This window comes from Ursus americanus, chromosome 8 (assembly GCF_024610735.1).
Source record: "Ursus americanus isolate L20-20 chromosome 8, mUrsAme1.1.p, whole genome shotgun sequence".
NCBI classification, from domain to species: domain Eukaryota; kingdom Metazoa; phylum Chordata; class Mammalia; order Carnivora; family Ursidae; genus Ursus; species Ursus americanus.
In genome coordinates, this window is record NC_142134.1 from 44,921,798 (window position 1) to 44,940,100 (window position 18,303).

General features: G+C 46.2%; 3 protein-coding genes across 15 annotated transcripts in view; 1 reads left to right on the forward strand and 2 right to left on the reverse strand.

Annotated features, from left to right (window-relative positions):
* Positions 1-4,089, forward strand: part of FRYL (FRY like transcription coactivator) — a 249,123-nt gene extending 245,034 nt beyond the window's left edge. For all 12 annotated transcript variants that reach the window (XM_087864148.1, XM_087864149.1, XM_087864146.1 and 9 more), the window contains 3 exons: positions 388-498; positions 1,493-1,683; positions 1,998-4,089. In XM_087864148.1, the coding sequence (XP_087720274.1) occupies positions 388-498; positions 1,493-1,683; positions 1,998-2,256 (561 nt within the window). In that variant the 3' untranslated portion in view covers positions 2,257-4,089. The remainder of the gene's footprint in view (positions 1-387; positions 499-1,492; positions 1,684-1,997) is intronic.
* Positions 4,090-4,221: 132 nt separating this feature from the next.
* On the reverse strand, positions 4,222-11,247 carry ZAR1 (zygote arrest 1). 2 transcript variants are annotated; one of them, XM_087864152.1, is made up of 4 exons: positions 10,191-11,247; positions 8,763-8,855; positions 8,595-8,669; positions 4,222-4,775 (listed from the first exon to the last, which is right to left on the reverse strand). In XM_087864152.1, exons 1-4 carry the CDS (start codon positions 11,160-11,162, stop codon positions 4,731-4,733), a joined length of 1,185 nt encoding a protein of 394 aa, XP_087720278.1. In that variant the 5' UTR covers positions 11,163-11,247; the 3' UTR covers positions 4,222-4,730. The 2 variants fall into 2 exon arrangements, with proteins under 2 accessions (XP_087720278.1, XP_045671939.2); XM_045815983.2 differs by lacking the exon at positions 4,222-4,775 and adding an exon at positions 6,896-7,228.
* Positions 11,248-11,824: 577 nt separating this feature from the next.
* SLC10A4 (solute carrier family 10 member 4) lies at positions 11,825-17,993 on the reverse strand. Its single transcript, XM_045815947.2, has 3 exons — positions 17,310-17,993; positions 16,319-16,529; positions 11,825-13,093 (listed from the first exon to the last, which is right to left on the reverse strand). Exons 1-3 carry the CDS (start codon positions 17,903-17,905, stop codon positions 12,581-12,583), a joined length of 1,320 nt encoding a protein of 439 aa, XP_045671903.1. The 5' UTR covers positions 17,906-17,993; the 3' UTR covers positions 11,825-12,580.
* Positions 17,994-18,303: the final 310 nt, after the last annotated feature.

Sequence of the window (18,303 nt, forward strand, 5' to 3'; positions counted from 1 at the left end):
AAACATTTGTTGATAAATGCAGCGAGATATACATCTCAATGGGGGCAAAAGTATACGCATTTGTACATTTTTTTCCATTATGAATTTTAAGTTAAAGTGAATCCTTTTTAAAGCATTCTATATATTGCCTGCCGAAAAATTGTCTGTGAAAATGTGCCTCTCACTAAATGAATTATGTAACCAACAATCTTTAAATTTGTATTTTAATCCCAGTCTTCAAAGCATCTTTCATCGGCTTCACACTATATTAACTTGCTTACTACAGAGAAATAAATGCCAATTTTTAACATAATTACTTATAAATTTTTATTGGAAATGTACTGTCTAATCAGACATCACGGACGAGGGGCATCTGAATTTAACGCAGTGTTATTTACTTACTTCTAGGAACTGGAGCTCTGCCGAAGGTTATACAAACTGCATTTTCAGTTGCTGCTTCTGTTCCAAGCCTACTGCAAACTGATCAGCCAAGTCAATACAATAAAAAATGAAGCAGAGGTAAATATTCAGTTCGAGTAGGAATCACTGATTCTGGAATATTAAAATATAATACATATATTCCTTGCAGGAGAGCTTTTGTCAAAAGTCACTTAATCCTTTTTTTCCAGAATTGTCTGTCTTTTTAGAAACGATGTGCTATTTCGGGACCTGTCAGTAAATAAAACAGCAGATAGCCAGTGGTCTTGAAAGGTTCAAGACCTTAAAGGTCACAGCAGCAGCAACAGATCATCTGTAACATCAGCTGAATAAAGACACAGTTAAATTATGAAACCCCTTAACATCTTGTCCATATATTTTTGTAGTTCTAGTGACGCACGCAAGAATCAACATGTCAAAAACACTTTGAATGTTGGAAATCATGTAATGAATAGGTTCAAAGGTAGTGACTTTAGTCTTTTTACCCCCTTGTCAAAGCTGGTACTGAAACAGGAAATGCTTTCACTTTTGTTAAATGGCTAAATCAATTTAAAAAATACATACTGGTTTATATAAAAAGTGCTAGGTCAATAATCTTTTAAAATATAAAGACTTTCCTTTGCTGTCAAAAAAAATTCATGACCACCCCCATAACAGTGAATGATTTTTACTATCCAAGATGTAATATCACTTGTTAAAACCAATATAAACATTGGTTGCAACCAGTTTTATTACATCTGTCATAACATTTTATTATAACTTGTTATTTTTTTTCTTAAGTAACCTCTGTGCCCAATGTGGGGCTCAAACTCACTACCCCGAGATCAAGAGTGACATGCTCCACGAACTGAGTCACCCAGGCGCCCCTATCACCTGTTACCTTATCAAGTGTATTTAAACACGACTGTTTGGTAGTCTACTGAATCCAGAACTTGAAATACTAACTGCCAAGTTTAACATTTGCAAATCTTTAAGAGAAGCTACTCCTATCATCGGATATATCTTTACAGCCAATTAAATGCCCTTTTTGTTACTTAATATACAAATAGATCCTTTTAAAGTATTTTTGTTTTAGGTCATCAACATGTCTGAGGAACTTGCCCAACTGGAAAATATCCTCAAAGAAGCAGAGTCTGCGTCAGAAAATGAAGAAATTGACATTTCCAAAGCTGCACAAACTACTATAGAAACTGCCATTCATTCTTTAATTGAAACTTTGAAAAATAAGGAATTTATATCAGCTGTCGCACAAGTAAAAGCTTTCAGGTAAAATGTGAAGGGATTTCATACCCTGTCCACCTAGACTGGGATTTTACAATGACTGGGTTTGGGCTTTTGATTTCATGTTTCAGTATCATGTCTTCATGAAAGCATGACTTTGGTATTTTCTACAGTTATCACTGAAATGACAGCAATTTTAGACTTTGTTCACCCCAATACTTTGGGTAATCTATTTGCTCAAATATTAAAACAGATCCTCGATGATTCGCAAGGACATTTTGTTAAAGGTATTCATTTAAAATGTAGCTAGTTTTAATAATTACTTGAGTCTCAGGACTTAAAAATATTGTGTATTTCAGATCTCTCTGGCCCAATGATATCTTCGGCAGTTGCGAAGATGACCCCGTGCAGACGCTGTTACACATATATTTCCATCATCAGACACTGGGCCAGACAGGAAGCTTCGCAGTTATAGGCTCTGACCTGGACATGTCGGAAGCCAACTACAAGCTGATGGAACTTAATCTAGAAATAAGAGAATCTCTACGCGTGGTGCAGTCATACCAACTTTTAGCACAGGCCAAACCAATGGGAAATTTGGTGAGCACTGGATTCTGAGAAACTTCAGGCCTTTAGGGAAGAAACACAAGTGAGGATGACAAAGATTATTAACAGGCACCTTTTATGAACCCTTGCAGTTCCTGGGTAACTTCCCCTGGCAGCATCCACAACTCGAGTGTAACTCACGTCCAACTTCTATCAAGATAAAGAACATCAAAATCAAAGATCTGAAAAGAAATCTACCAGCTGCCAGTACCTCCCACAATTAACTGTATGAAGAAGGAATTTTTTTAATTAACCTATGTGAAAAGAAAAGGGCTAAAAGTGATGCATACGAATCCATTACTTTCTGGAGAAAGAAGAGAATTCTCAGACTTTGCAATAATGGCCTCTAATACTGAGACATTGGAAAGCAGGTGACATGAGGCTAAAATCCAGGCTCGTTCATTTTAGCTGAAGACCTGCAAAGCTGCGTGGATTTCCAGCACCCACAACATACTCTGGAGTTGATGCTTAATCATCTACATGAAGAACCTTCAGTCGGATAGATATACAGACTTGTTTGCAAAAACCATTGATTTTTTTCAACACGTGGGATAAGGGCGTGGGTGTTTTGTTTTTTAGTCTGTGTAAGGGATCATGTGTGCGTGAGCTGGGATGTGTGAGTATGTGATAGTCCTATTTTCAAGGTATGGATGTTTGGTGATAACGTGTCAGAGCATGCCTCAAAGAGCACTGCAAGATTATTTTTGAAGAAATTTTATTTTATTAGATCTAACTCTTCATAGTGTGTAAATGTTAGAACATTTTAATAATATTTTAAAGCTGGGCTTTCCCGGTATTTTGAAAAGAAATAATATATCTGTTAATGTTATTGGAATGCTGCTCAGTTCTCTGATCAGTGCTTACGTGACGATTGTTGATAACTAACCAAAGTAGACGCCTGCAGAGACTTTAAAATGTAAAATAAAGATGTATGCTGCCCGTCAGCTATTCTCATTAGAAAAGTTAACTTATTTTACTCCATAATTATACAAACTGTATAGATTAAAACCAGTATTGTATATTGGTGCAATGCACTGTTAGACAAGAACAGGTGCACAAAGCTAAAGAAAAGAGTGTGGTCACTGATGGTAGAGTACATGACCTGCGGGCTCCAAGGTCTGCAGAAAATTCAAGAGGAGAGATGCAAACACATTTTCCCATGTGTATTCAGGACTCACGTGGTTCACCCAAAAGGAACCTGGGGCTATGGGGGAAAATGAAAGCAAGCCTGAAGACTGACTACCAAAACATGCAATATACTGACTCCTGTCGAAGTCTGTAGCATAACATGAACTGGATTCTCTGTCCTTTTTTAAATAGCATTTTGTAAAAGAAATGAATGTAGTCCCACAATTCCTCTGATTTGAAAGGAACACCTTGTATTTTTTATAGGCATCTCTTATCCACTGTGACTTTCTTTCAAACTGGGCTCTGTCATTCCAGAGTTTAGAATGTAGAAATGAAATGCTTAGCTTTGCCTTTTCTTGGGGGTGTGGACCCTGCCAGAAATGTAATTATGCTCAAGTGCATTAATTGAAGGCACTGTGCACGCCGTTGGACTGCTGACTAGAGTTATGTTACCTGTAAAATCCATAACTGGTCACGGCACATTCATAATCACTGTATTTTCTGACCCTGATAAAACACACACACACACGATTATTTTAATGGTGTTCTGGTACTGTAAATGGTGTCCTTTAAATTATTTAATAACTTTTGGGTGTGGGGCAGGAAGAAAGGGATGGTGTCCAGAGACACCCCACACTTTACATCCTATCTTACCGTCCCCTATTTTCTCACCCTCCTTATATCCTTTTTGTTAAAATAAAAAGCATTGTAGCTGTTGGTTTGTGTTGTATTTTAAGGATGAATGATTATAGTGTGCATCACGCAAATACATTTCAAATATTATCCTCATTCTGAAACATACTTTCCCGAAAAGGGGGAGAACAGTTGAGAACAGATTAGGTTGACTAATTACCCAAACCAAATCTTTGAACAGTTGAAATTTCCTTTGCATGTTTATATAGCTAAGTTGATTAATAAAGTAATAAGATGAATACACCTATAGAAAGTAAAAGGCAAACAGTCATTAGGATTATCCTTTTGCAACTGAGTTTTCCTAAAACCTACACTAGTTTGCTCCTCTGAATCCAAAGTTTGCATTTAACAAAATATACCAGATGCTTAATTTATTAAGCACCCTGTGTAGTTCCAAACAGAGCTGTTTGTGCTCATACCTTTTTCTTTTGCCCACTAAGTTGATCGTTTTGTAAATAGTAAGCTTGTAAAATAACACCGAGAAGGGAGATCTCGCAGTTTTTTCATTCTGCTTCTAGAACTGGAAGCCAAAAGTTGTTTTGTTTTTTTCCACAATTTAGAAAATATTTTCTACTTTTAGTTATATAAAATAGAGGGTGTACAACCCACAAACTACCATAAACATTCTCTTGGAACAAACTCACCAAAGCCAGAGTAAGGTTTCCTCATTTAGGTCTAAGAGAGCTGCTCGTACACCATGCCAGCATAATCTAAATGAAAAGATATTAGAATCAATCAACGTAATTATAATTTTACTTCATGGCATTTAAAAATTTTTTCAAAGTAATCCACTGTCACCTTAGCAAATGTAGGAAATGTAAAGAAAACTAGAATTACTGGACACCCAGAGATAACAGTATCATGGGGTATTTCCTTCTAGTCCAGGTCTCTCTTGTTAAATATATAGATACACACACACACATACATTGTACACAGTTTTTGACAGTGCGAATTGCTAGAATGTTATCACAACTTTATAACAAAGATGTTTTTGTGCCACTGTGTCCAACGCACACTAAGTAAAATCTGCTTTGATCCTTGCTTTCCTCAACTGTAAGATAGGTTAGCTGCTCTCTTAGGAATAGGAATGGCAAGCTCTTAAGTTTAAAGAATGATCTAACTACCCATATTAATAGACTTAGGACTCCCTAACAGTATGTTTCTATTGTTCCCTCACTCACTCAAGTGTTTACTGAGTGCACTCGCACGCCATGAGTCAAATAAGTTTCCTTTCCCTGTCCCTACCTTCAACCAAACCCGTAGGAACAGGTGTTTGTTAGAACATCACCTTCCCCCCCACCTCGAGTTGTCATTCATCTCTTTGGTCCTTACCACCATCTTATCTGATCTTTGCACATCTCCTTACTGGTTTATAGACATCCACAGTGATTATTTCTTTTTGAAGATAAATCTGTTAGTGTCCTACCATAGCTTTAAAACCTTTCAGTGAATTCAGATAAGACCAGTCCTGAGAAAAGTCTAAGTAGTCCTCCCAGCCTAGGCCTACCAGTGTCATTTGCCATCATGCCCATTGCTGTCCTCCAGAGTTCAACTACTTTGGTTTCCTTCTGGTTTGCTCTACCACTGGGCCTTTGCACATGCTACCTTGGGTCTGAAAAGTTTTTCCTTCCCCTCTTCACCTAATTCAGTTCACCCACACTTCAGGTCAGCCCAAGTGTCATTTTTCAGGCAAGACTTCCCTGACCTCCCTAAATCTGATCCCCTATTATAGGCACCTAAGAAGCTCTTTCATACTACATGACAAACTCCACGTTACCTTTTTCTAATGCAGAAAATAATGGCCATCTACCCACCACACTGGAAGCTCCGGGAGGGTGGAGGCCACATCTGTGTTTCCGAAGTGCAAGGCTGACTCAAGTGGTAGTTTTCCACACCTCCATTCCATAAGCAACACCCAGGGTGCTTGTTAAAATGCTTCTCCCCGGGACAGTGATTCCAAAGGGGTAGGGGCCTCGGAATCTGTTTCTGCAAGCACCTTCCCTGGTTCATGTGGATGCAGAGGGGACTTCCCCTGGCTCTGAGCATTCTAGAGACCTCAAGTTCATTTTAGTTTCTTTATTCCTTACATTTGTCTACACCCATGCATCCAAGATGTTAAAACGGACCTCTCTGTATACTACCCTAAGGTTGTAAGGGTTAAATGGGAGGATTAGAAAACTGGAAGGAGGCATAATCAGCACCTGCTTCCAGTTGTGACGTTTCTGTAGCCATTAAACCAATACCCCTCAGCTGATACCATTAAAGTCCCGAGGCTCTAGACAACATGCCACCCCAACCAGGAGTGCTCTGGGAGCAGGGCCTTGGTATTTTCCTGGCAATCATGCAGGAAGTGAGGAGGCGCAGATGGGATGAGAATTCCTATGTCAGTTTGCAGTTATAGAACTACAAGACAAAAACCCAGCCTAAAGCAGTCTGTTAACGAACTTGAAATCTTTAAGTGCGGTTAGGAGGCCTATTTTTAATTAGCACCTGAAGTCCAGTTGATGAAGTTAACAGCTTAAAGAAGCTGCCCTTAGCCATCCTGTTCCAGTCCCCACCTGCACCCCGTCCCCAGCCGCCAGCCACAGCTCGCCAGCCGCCGCGGGCAACCCAGAGGCGGAACCCTAACTCCCCTCGTACATCAAGGCTGGGTTCTGCCTCCAATTCGCCCAAAAGAATGTTCTTCTAATGGTTAGGTGGCTTTTCATTCAATCCCTATCTTGCTTAGAAGCCTCAGCCCCGGAGCCACACGTGAGCAGCAAACCGCATACTTGTGAGGCCCCCTAACCAAGTGACAAGTGCAGACTGTTAGCAGGGAAGCGCTCCTAAACTTAAAAAAAATCTTATGCAATTTGTTTTTGCAATACTTTTATTTGAAGGCTTTGTCAAAATACAGCCTTTCCTGCAGTATATTGAGAAGGGAGAGGCAGAAAGGAGCATGAAAGAAAGCTAACTTGTCTGCTGCATTAGCTCACGTTCAAGTAGGACTGTGGTTTTTGGGGTTTTGTTTTACATTTATTTAAATGATATATTTGAAGCTGAAAGTGCTGTCACAGGACAGGCGTTTGCCTTTGCATCTCCCACACAAATCTTGACGATGGGGCCTTGTGGGGTCAACGTGGCGGAGTTTTACACTGCAGGAGCATCTAGTCTGCTTACAACTCTGAAAAACCAAAGTGAGAAGCACACACAAGATAAGCCTGTGGGGACTGCCTCCAACTTCGAAGTTCTTTTTCTAGTCCATTCCAAGACTTACTGAGTGCACTCAAGCAAGGCTCCGTGCTAACCTTGCTGCACCCCTTCCAACAAGGACGGGCTAGGAATAGAGGGTGCTTAACCAGGCAGCCACTGTTGCACGAGATTCGGTTCAGACTTGGGAAGTTTCTTTTGAAACAATTAGAAGAACATCTCTTTCTGCACTTGAAGGGTGGAGAAGAAACCCGCGGGGGAGAGGAGTCGGACAAGGAAAGCTAAGGGTGAGGCTGGCTACAAGGCACACGCTGTGGCTCCCGCTAGCATCGCTGGCTGACCTGCCTCCCTGCACACGCACCTGCCGCAAAGGACCTGAAGCTCACCCCAAAAGCAAAGCAGCAACCCCTGAGCTGGGAGCGGGGGAGGGTTGGGGGAGGCATCCGACTTTAGAACCTGACCCTACTCTGCCCTCACCTAAGGGAGTCGGAACTGTTTTCCACACTTGGGTTCTCTCTTCCTACCCTAGCGGGAAAGGCTCCCAACATCCGACTTGAGGGAAGTTCAGGGATTAGGCTGGGTCAACGGACACATCAGGCTCCACTACAGTGTGCTAACAGTCACGATCTTAGGGTCCTGGGATGAACCCCACAACCAGCTCCCTGCTGTGCGGGATGTCTGCTTCTCCCTCTGCCTCCCCTCCCCCTACCGCTCATGCTCTCCCACACTCTCTCTCAAATAAAATCTTTTAAAAAATAAGACCTACAGACCATTTAGCTCTTAAGTTTAGTCACCTCTTTCCTTAGACTATCTAACCCCCTTAGCACAGTGCAGTGCTTAGTTAAAAGTAAACCAGCAATGTTACTCATTATCCCCATAAAGGTGGGCAGCTTAAATTTACTCTAAAACAAATCACCCTCCCTTCGCGAGCATTCAGGCAAGACTGAACTTTCCAACCCCACGCTTATACTAGTATCTTGACTGCGGGATGTGCTCCATATAAAGCATTCCCTTGGGTAAAACAGGCAGCCTCAGGGCAGTAGAAAGTTCTTCTGGGTTTTTGACTTGCTTTCTCACATTAGACTGAGCACCAGGTAAGACAAACATTCGTCCACGTTGCAGGAGAGGGGACAGCGTCTGAAGAGGTTAACATGACCAAGCCTCGCAAGGACAGAAGAAAACGAAACCCCTAAGGCCCTATTTCCCGGTTGCCTACTACTTCCACAATCCCCAGTGAAAAGCTGTCAAAACCCAGGTCACTAGGCACCTAGCCTCTCCCAGGATACATTCAAGACCCTCTCCCAGCTACCCAGTTCAGACACAAAAATGTGAGTACTTACCTGACAGGTGATATCCTCCACTCGGTAAGGGTTATAAGACTTCTGACAAGTTCTGCAAAACTGCTTGAAGTAAACCTGTGAGGAGAGAGGAGAGAGCAAAGAAGCAAAGAGAGCAAAACCCTCTTGACACTTAGGTCAAAAAGATGCCCCTTCCACAGTGTTTCCTACCTTGTTGGTGCCCTGCACACACCACACGTAGGCACTTTCCCACCGGATGTTGCAGTCCTTGCAGTGATAGTAGCCATACTTCTGCTCTAAGAACTGAACGAAAAGACACCAGGGTTTAACTCACAGGATATTTGAATTAGCCTCCATTTCACAAGCTGGGAAGGACCGATTTGCTACTTAAAATTGCAACCTCATTCCAGATCATGGAGGAAAGTGGGCTCAAGGTTTGCCCATTAGTCTTCACAATGTCGTAATTAGGTGACCTAATGGTTTAGTCAAGCATGTAAGGAAGTGGAACCTAAAAAGTTTATGTTCCAGATTCGCTGGGTTCTTCAATCTCCAACAGTGCTAGGAACCTAAGTTGCCGATAAACCAGAATTTATCTTTAACATGAACTAAAGTAAACTCTCTCATTCTTAAACTTCTCTTCTCCCCCTCCGCGTGAGAAACAGGTGTTTGGAGTTAGGCCTTTAAGTGCTCTCCAGAGTTCCTGCCAATTCTAGAGCAATCGCGTAGGTGAGCAAACATAGGTCCGGGAAAGTTAGGAGGTAAGATCACACACATGGTTTAAATTACACATAGCCTCTGTCGAACTTGTCTCCCTCCCCCTCTCTCCCCCTGCCCCCCACAGCCCTGGGCTGACTGTGGGAGAAACCCCAAAGGAGGCCTCCAGTGCTCCTACTACCTCTGCCTTTCCAGTTCCCTGCCTTACCACTGCCCCGCACCACTCCAGCCCCTTAGATTCGCCTGGTGTGGCCCGGCCCACCACGCCTGCCGCGCTCAGGCAGCAAGACACAACGGCCCCAATGTTGTAGCAATGTTCAGTTTCCGAGTAAGGGTACTTTCTAGGAGCGAGGAAAGATCCCAAGGGAGGCACGTGAAGAGCTCTAGCTTCCAGGAGGAGCTTGGGAAATTCGGGCAAGAATCAGGGGAGAGCGGCCCAGGACCCCAGTAACTGACGGTTAGGGCTTCTTGCCACACTGAATTCAGTTAAGTGAGTGGGGCCCTCGGGAAACGACTCTCCTGCCACCAAGTTCCGCTTAGGATGTTCTGCTCGGTACCCCTCGTAGAGCATCCAAATGAGGACTCAACACCCGACTACGCGTCCACAGTCAGGGTTTTTGTTTTAAACAGTAAATACGCTCGGGAGAGCAGTGTTATCAGGGTGTCCGCCCCCCGCCAACCTGTGGGGCCGGTTTTACAATCGCCGCCAACGAGGCTGCACTCGCTGAACTCCGCTGTGCGGAAAGGACGACGCCCTGCCGCTGTCACCGGCTGCGAAGAGGCACCCAGACGCGGCCCGCCTCTAGGCAAGCCGGCGCCTCCACGCGTGCCGCGCGGCCACGGGGCAGGGGCGAGGGGCGCAAGGCGAGCACACGCCCGGGGCTCCCCCGCGCCCGTCCGGTCCCGTGACCGCCTGGGCCTCACCTGGAAGCGCGGCCGCTCCTTGGCCTGCTCGGGGCTCCGGGGCGACGACCTCTCTGCCGCGGCGTCCTCGGTCCGCCCCACCGGCGGGGGCTGCTCCGGGCTCCTGGGCGCGCGCCGCCGGGCTCCCTCGCCCGCCCCTGTGTCCCGCGGCGGCAACCCCGGCCCGGCGACCGGCGGCTCCCGGCTCGTCCGCACCGCGGCCTGGGCCTCGTCTTCGTCCCCCTCCTCCTCCTCGGACCGCGGCCGTTGGGGCGCCTTCGTCAGCGACCCCTCTCCCTCCTCGGGGCCTCGGGGCCTCGGAGGCGGCGGCCTTCGCTCTCCTTCCGGCACCGCGGGCCTCGGCCCCCCCGCCGGGCCGTCGGCCCCTTCCAGGAAGGTGGTGAGGCGGCGGGAGGCCACGGGCGAGTACACGGCGACCGTGCGCGGGAAGCGCACGGGCCGCGGGGCGCCGCTCGGGGGGCTGCCCTGCTCGGGGCCCCGGCGCGCCGGCTGCGGGGACGCCGAGCCGCCGCCGCCCGCACCCGCCGCTCCCTCGAGGCCAGGGCCGGCCAGGGGAGCGGAGTCGCGGGCCCGGCGCAGCAGCGTGCGCCGCCCCAGCGAGCACTGCACCGAGGCGTCGCGGCGCGGGTTCACCTGCACCGCCACGTCCCGGCTGCTGGCCCTGCGGGGCCGCGGGCCCAGGCCCGGGCTCACCTGCGACAGGAGGGCCATGAGCTGCGCCCGCTGGTAGCTGTCGAAGTACTCTGCGGCCGTCAGCTGCCCGCAGCCCGGGAAAGACGACGTGGCCGCCCCGGCAGAGGACGACGACGAGGAGGAGGACGCGGGAGCGTAGCCCCCGCCCCGGTGCCGCCAGCCACCCCCGCCCGCCGCGCCCTTGCTCTTGGCGGCGGGCGGGTAGGGGTACGGGTACGAGTAGGGGACGCACGCCGGGTACATGTAACCGTCCAGCACCTCATCCCCCAGGGCAGCCATAAGCGCAGCCCCGGTCGCTCCCGCAGCCGCCCTGCCCTAAATAGGCAGCCCTGCGGAGGCAGCCGGCCGCCGACCCCACCGCGGCTCCCGGCACTGCGCGGCCCCCCGCACCCTGCGCGTCACCGGCTCGGGGCCCGGAGTGCCCGCCTGGGTGGCCTGTCCCTGACCTTCTCTGTGCGAGACTTCCACACCTGCAGGTCGGCACAAATACCCGTAGGCGATCGGGAAGACTGTTTTCTTTGGGATGCAAGAACTGATTTGTAAGTGAGCTCGCCAGGGGTGAGCAGGATACCAACAAAGGAGTGCAATCACCGGGATTAGCTGAGCCAGGTGGTCCCCATGCCTCGATTATTCCAGGTGTCTGCGCGGCCCGAGAAGCTGAGGCGAAGCTGGGTGCCTCTGCCTGGCTAGTGGGCAAAAATGCAAAAGTTTGGGGGACCTGCTTTGGGTCTGTTACCTATGATCTCAGATTCTAGTTTAATTATCTCAGAACTGCTCTGAAAAGTCCACCCCTGGCACCCTTTCGGGAACCCCATAGGGAAAGCACTCCAAGGCATCCACACCCAGGCTAATTGTTTGCTCCCCTGGAGCACGTCCTCCCCTCCCCCCAACCCCTCACCTCAAGTGAGTACCGCGAGGTACTGATGTCTATTGGGGTGGACAGTACTACAAATTGTCCTAACCAAATTATCCCTCCAAAAGATAATTGATTTGCCATGTGTCTACATAAATGCAGAAACCAAATCAGTCCCCAACTGAGAAGAAAATGCCTTGTTCCCTGGAAAAATGTTAGCTGTTCATTACTAATAGATACCAGATATATATTAATGTATTTTTTGTGTTGATTTGATACAGGTTTCACAATAAAATACTGTATTTCATTGTTTAGTTGACCTGTTTGGGGATTTTTTTTTAAATACAGGTCAAAATTCAACACCGTCACGTATTCATAAATTGAGCAAGCACTTTGTTTTTTACAACAATTACATTAAACTCAATTATGCTTTACAAATTGCTTTACAAATTATGCTTTACCGAAAAAATAAAATAAAAGCTTGTTTTTACTCATATAAGATAGTGCACCAAAATGCTACATTTCCAAGACCCTGTTTTCTAAGAGTTTACATATTTGAAATAGTCATAGATCCTGGTAATGATAAAAACCAAAGAGCACATTTAACATGTTCAGGCTTTACTTTAGCAGTCCCAGGTGCAAGTTATATTATGACATTGAATTGTAATTTGTGAAAACGCTTGGTTAATACACCAATGCGACCTTACAATGGGAAGATCATAATTGTGACACGTATGATAATGTGAACCATTTGTTATCCTTTATGTAAACCACATTCACTACCACAGACCGTAACTATGAAGTAATATTTCATCAAGATAGAAGCTCCTCTGTATCTCCATGTTTAGAGAGAAGTCTGAGCGGTTTCCATCATAATTAAATTATCAGCTTTCACTGTGCCATAGGAAGTGTCTGCCATTTCCTCTTCTTTTAGTTTCTTATAAGAAATATCTGTATCTTCATCTTCTTCTAGAGGGTCTCGCTTGTGCAATATTTCGCTTCCGTACACTTTATATATTAAAACCAAAATCCCTGCTTCTGCAGACTGGAAAAGGGCATAAAGCAAGGGAAACATGTACATACTTCCTATGAATTGTGGTGGGAAGGCCAGTTTCAGAATGGCAGTACAGAGCTGCACATTCTGACTACCCGTTTCCAGGCAGACAGTCCTCTTGCAGTTGGGTGGAAGATGGAAGAGAGTAGCTAAGCCATAGCCTGAGGCATAGCCTGCCAAAGGCATAAAAATTGCTATCATGTAAACACTTGCAGGAATGCTCGACAGCAGTTCAGGTCCTAACATAGTGCCAGTCATTATGAAAAGGACCACCAGCGTCACTAGCAGAGACCACAGGGAAACCTAGTAATAGAAAATGAATAGACAAACCATCAAAAATAGGATAGTTGAAAAGGAATTCAGGCAAGCGAATCCTAGGCTCTTGGAAGAAGTCTCACCTCTCACATAATGGAGATCTTTGCCATAAGCTCTCTTTGACAAAGTTCTCCTGAGGATGGATGGATCACCTCTTCAGGATGAATGTGGGTCCTTGCTGGACAGTTCTAATTGTTTGGAGGCCTGTCCTTACCACGAGTGACAATCTGCCTTCCCTCACAACTAGCCATTCTCTTGGATAGACCCCTCAAGACCAGCATAGACCAGACTCTTGTTTAAAAAACAGGAGGGGAGAGGTGCCTGAGTGGCTCAGTCAGTTAAGCACCTCCTTCAGCTCAGGTCATGATCCAGGATTCTGGGAGCAAGTCCCACATCGGGCTCCTTGGTCATGGAGGAGACTGCTTCTCCCACTGCCCGTACCCTCTGCTCGTCATTCCCTCTCCTGCTCTCTCTCAAATAAATAAAATCTTTAAAAAATTAATAAAAAATAAAAAACAGGAGGGGAGAGGGGCCTGGTGGCTCAGTCAGTTGAGCATTGACTCTTGATTTCAGCTCAGGTCATGCTCTCAGGGATCAAGGCCAGCAACAGGCTCCTCGATGAGCTTGGTGCCTGCTTGGGATTCTCCCTCCCTCTCTGCCCATCCCCTCTTTTTCTCTTCCTCTCTCTCTCTAAAACAAAAAAACAAAAACAGGAGGGGAAGGCTACTCTTCTTCAGGCAGATTGTCTCCAGACTTTCTTAAAACTCCGTGGTGGGAGTCCTGACTGTTCTGAACATGTGTTTAATTTGTGAGTGTACCTCTTAAAAACAGCAGTCAGAGTGGAGCCCAACACACCAGGGATGGTCTGCTGAACAGAGTGGGCAAATGAACATTACCTTCCCTGAACAGGACCCCCTGTTTTCCATAAGAAATTAATTCTGGTTTTACACGTGAGATAAAAAGCTATTAAAATTTATGAAACATGTGATATTTTCAAACTTCAAAATACTTCGTATTTCAGAGAAATAATAGCAATATTGAAACAATTACCAGCTCTTGGATTATGTAAGTGAAAAATGTAAACAGAGGATGTGAGGAATTCTCTAATTCTGAACACTGTTGTTTTTTCATCTGTTCATAAGAAACCTCCCACCTGTAAATCTCTAATGATGCCTAAAAATTGTTACATATAATAGATGGATTTTAGATAAAGTACAACTGACTCTGTATAAGACATTGCACTGTCTTGATGTCTGACTGGTACATCTCACTCATTCAAGTAAGACAAGCTATGAAAATAGTAAGGTGGAAACCTAAGAACTCCTCTCCTAGTTCTCCCTCATGTTAGTAGTTAGCTAGGGTTTTATTATTATTATTTTTATTTTTAAAATTTTTAATGGGGTTGGGGGGTGGGAAGTGTCTGTGAAGGAAACCAGAGATCCAGAAGAAGAGTTTAAGTGCTGCTTCTGGTTTGCTAGCTATCTGGGGGAAACCCCTTTGGAGTCTCTGGGATTGGCATATACTTTATACTCTTTTTAAAATTATTTAAAATTTATCTGGGCTAGTAAAAAAGTCTGTGCTAGAGGATGCTGTAATTACAACATAAAGTACCCATGCTACAAAGGTACGACGGGCAGAAACCAAACTATTAGAAATCAAAACTTTTTTTAGGTACTCTACACCCAACATGGGGCTCGAACTCATGACCCAGAAATCAAGAATTGCCTGCTCTACTGACTGAGCCAGCCAGGCACCCCTGAAGCTTGTCTTATATGAAGTGTTATGAAGCATGCTTTATGAGTGTTCTGGTAAAGGAGCAGGAATAGGTTCACCTTAAATTCAAAATTAGCCAATCTTATCGAACTATTACTTAAATATATTTATCTGTTTTCAGTATGGGAATAGCTTATTTGATTGACTTTCTCTTAGAATTCCTAAGGTTTTACAGTATTAGCTTAATAGTATTAGCTTAATGATTAAGCTTAATAAGTGCTCAATGCATTTCAAGATTATTTGTAGGTATATTACCTATGTAATATATAAATATATGTATATTTACATGTATGTATAAATTTGTTACATTCAAAATATATATTTTTATTATAGAGCACATTTTTTTTTACTCAAGACTGGATATATGTGTATAAAAGAACACTTTATTTTTCATATTAATACAAGTTAGCTTCTCTGAATAATCAGATTTTAGATTCATTTATTATTTATTTAAAATAAACTTATTTAATTAAGTAAAACACAAAAGATATGTCTTCTTAAATCTACATAACTGAAATATTGGAGAAACTCTTTTCACTTAATTAAATGAATTTGCCTGCGCATTAACAGTAATTACTTATGTAATTTGAGTAACTTCCTAAAATGAGAGTCCTATTCAAGGCTTACTCTTACTTAAGATTTTTGAGTTTTCAAAGAAAGCTTAGTTGACAAATATTTAATTTTTTCTCCAGTCCACTATTACAAAATTTCTACTCCTCCAAAAGCACCAGTTGTTTTTTTTTTTTTTTAATAAAGCAATACTGGAAATAGTACACAAAATAATAGGAATTCTCATCCTTTCACTGGTTTAGAAACCATATGCAATACTGCAATGGGGAAGGAAAAACACACAGATTGACTAATGGTAATATATTCCTCATTATTTATCCAGCAACCAATCTTATTTTGTGCTTTAAAGCCAATATTTTGTGTATTCTATTGCCTCAATGTGATTTTTAAATTACTTTTGGTCTTATTAGTGTCAACTTATTTTTAGAAAAGTAATAAAACATTTTAAAGGAAACTTCTACAGAGTTTCTTAGAATTAGAGTTCCACTTACTGGACAAATTCAATTCATATAATTTTATTTCACCTGCTTTGATTTTTAGTACTGCACGATTTGTTAGTGGAAAATATGTTGCCAATTAATGGCACTGAGATCTCTTTGCCCGTGATATGTTTCCTCCCGTTAATACTAATAGTTCTGTTATGCTGTTTTTAATTAAGCTGTGTCTTAATTAAAGCTGTGAGTTTTGAAATTCCAAAAGATAGCAGGTATCTTTGTGGCACAAACTTTTTTTTTTTAAGTTTATCCATGCAAGGGCTTCCAAGGTTTCTTCCTTATCCCTCTTTTCCAAACTTCTTAGCATTTCGGCCGGGGGTCAGAGACCAAGGACTCTGTAAAAACATAAAGTACATAAAAGGAAGAGTGGCCTTACCTTCACAATGTAGTCCGCCACCCGGTTGTATTTGTACCGAATGAAGACCCCCAAGCCGATGGGGATGAGAGTGCCGCAGAGGGTCAGGGTCACTGCCCCCAGCGGTAGTAACTGCACCAGGGGGGTGTCGATCCACGCCCGGCTATAGATCCACAGGCATAGGGGCATCAAGACTAGGGCCAGAAGCGTAGAGGAGATGGTCATGATGATGCTGCAGAAAAGGGAACGAACAGAATTCAGAACGGGCTCTGCGCCAAGAGTCTCCCTTGCACGTTGGGTAACCTCTCTCCTGCACATTGGGTAGAGGGGAAGGAGACTGCAAGTCTGGAGGCTGAAGGGTGGGGAGAACCCACTTCATCTGAGGAGAGTGCCAAGAGAACAGCACCTCTAGACCCAACTGAAACATGAACCCCAGGATGGGGGGCGGGAATCTGAGGACTGTTGCCCGGGCTTTATAAAGCCTACTGAGCATGCTGCAGTCTGGATGAGTCTGAGGGCAAGGAACATCTTTCTTTCTTTTTTAATCCTAATCCTCCAAAGGACCCTGTTAGACATGGTAAAGCTGCTGAACACTACTTGTTGGACTGAACTCAATTATATTGTCCTCTATATGAGATCACTTTCTTTACTGGGGCCAAGAGCCCTATTTTGTTCTGCATTTCCGGCGAGACCTAGCTTCAGGCTTCCCAGATCCCTTTGTCTTTCAGAGGCCAAAGACCTCCGCTGATAGCCCAACCCTGGGGAGGATGGTCAGAGCGCCGTCAGAGCAGCTCTGTCCCCGTCTAGATCTTTCCCCCTACAGCACTACCTCTTCACATCTGCCTTCACTTCTAAAGCCCGGGCGTCAACCTCTCCCTCCACTGTCTTCTTCCCTCTTTCACGCCTCTCTCTCTCCAGCCGCCTCTCCTTCCTTTCTCCTCCGTCTCGAACCCACGGCTAAGCGCAGCTGCTTGGAACGGGAGAGACGCCCAAGGAACAGACAGCTCCGTACCTGAGGTTCATGTCGCCGTCAACCAGCAGGGACATGAGGTTGGAGAGATTCCCACCAGGACAGCAGCCGCACAGGAGCACCGCCACGGCGGCCACCTCGTTGAGCGAGAAGGCCAGGGCCAGCAGGAAGGCCAGCAGCGGCAGCAAGCCGAACTGGCAGAGCGCGGCCAGCAGCGCGCCCACTGGCCGGCGGACGTGCTCCCCGAAGTGGTTCACGTCCACGGTGCAGCCCAGGCCCAGCATGGTGATGCACAGGGCGGCGCCCACGAACACGTTCAGCCCGTGGTTCAGCGGCGTGTCCCAGAACGGGGTCTGGGGGTGCGCCCAGGGGTGGGGGAACAGGGACGGGCCCAGGCTGGCCGGGCCGCCCGCCGAGCTGCCGGCCGTCGGCTCGGGGGTGGGCGTGGGGCCGGGGCTGAAACCGACGCCCGGGCTGGGCGCGAGACTGAGCCCGGGGCTGGGGCCGGCGCTGGAGGTAGGGGCGACGGGCAGGTCCGAGCCGGGGCGCAGGCTGCTGGCATTGGGCGACAGCGTGTAGTTGTCCGGCTGCAGCGAGGACGGGGCGAAGAGCAGCGTCGCGTTGTCGGGGCCGTCCATGGCGCGGAGGCCGGAGGCTGCGGGTCTGCTGTTCCCTGTCCCCGCGCGCCGCTCCCCGTCCGGCGGTCGCCGCCGCCGTCCGCCCGTGGGTCCGTCGGTCCGCAGCGGCAGACGAAGCTCGGTCCCCAGCCCCGGCTGCGCGGCGCTGACGTCTCCGCGGCGTCGGGCGCGGCGTGGGGGCTGGGGGGTGGGGTGGTCCTCCGCGGGCGGCACCGAGAGCGCAGCCCCCCGGGGTGAACCCAATCGCTGCGCCCCCGCGCCGGGCAGGCCCCGCCCCGCCGCCGAGGCCCTCCTTTTAATCACCAGTAAGTGGTTCTGTGAGAGTGTAGCCAGGGGCGGAACAAAGACCTGACAAAGGACAAGAAGAGGAAAAACCGTGCCTGGCTGCCGATCAAGTT

What these genes read in the sequence shown, in the direction of transcription:
- ZAR1 (XM_045815983.2), bottom strand. Translation starts at nt 11,162, where the DNA reads ATGGCTGCCCTGGGGGATGAGGTGCTGGACGGTTACATGTACCCGGCG. An exon ending in AGGAGCGGCCGCGCTTCCAG is followed by an intron (nt 8,856 to 10,190) that starts GTGAGGCCCAGG and finishes CTTTTCGTTCAG; the next exon opens with TTCTTAGAGCAGAAGTATGG. An exon ending in GTGTGCAGGGCACCAACAAG is followed by an intron (nt 8,670 to 8,762) that starts GTAGGAAACACT and finishes CTCTCCTCACAG; the next exon opens with GTTTACTTCAAGCAGTTTTG.
- SLC10A4 (XM_045815947.2), bottom strand. Translation starts at nt 17,905, where the DNA reads ATGGACGGCCCCGACAACGCGACGCTGCTCTTCGCCCCGTCCTCGCTG. An exon ending in GACGGCGACATGAACCTCAG is followed by an intron (nt 16,530 to 17,309) that starts GTACGGAGCTGT and finishes CCTTTTCTGCAG; the next exon opens with CATCATCATGACCATCTCCT. An exon ending in TGGCGGACTACATTGTGAAG is followed by an intron (nt 13,094 to 16,318) that starts GTAAGGCCACTC and finishes TTCTATTACTAG; the next exon opens with GTTTCCCTGTGGTCTCTGCT.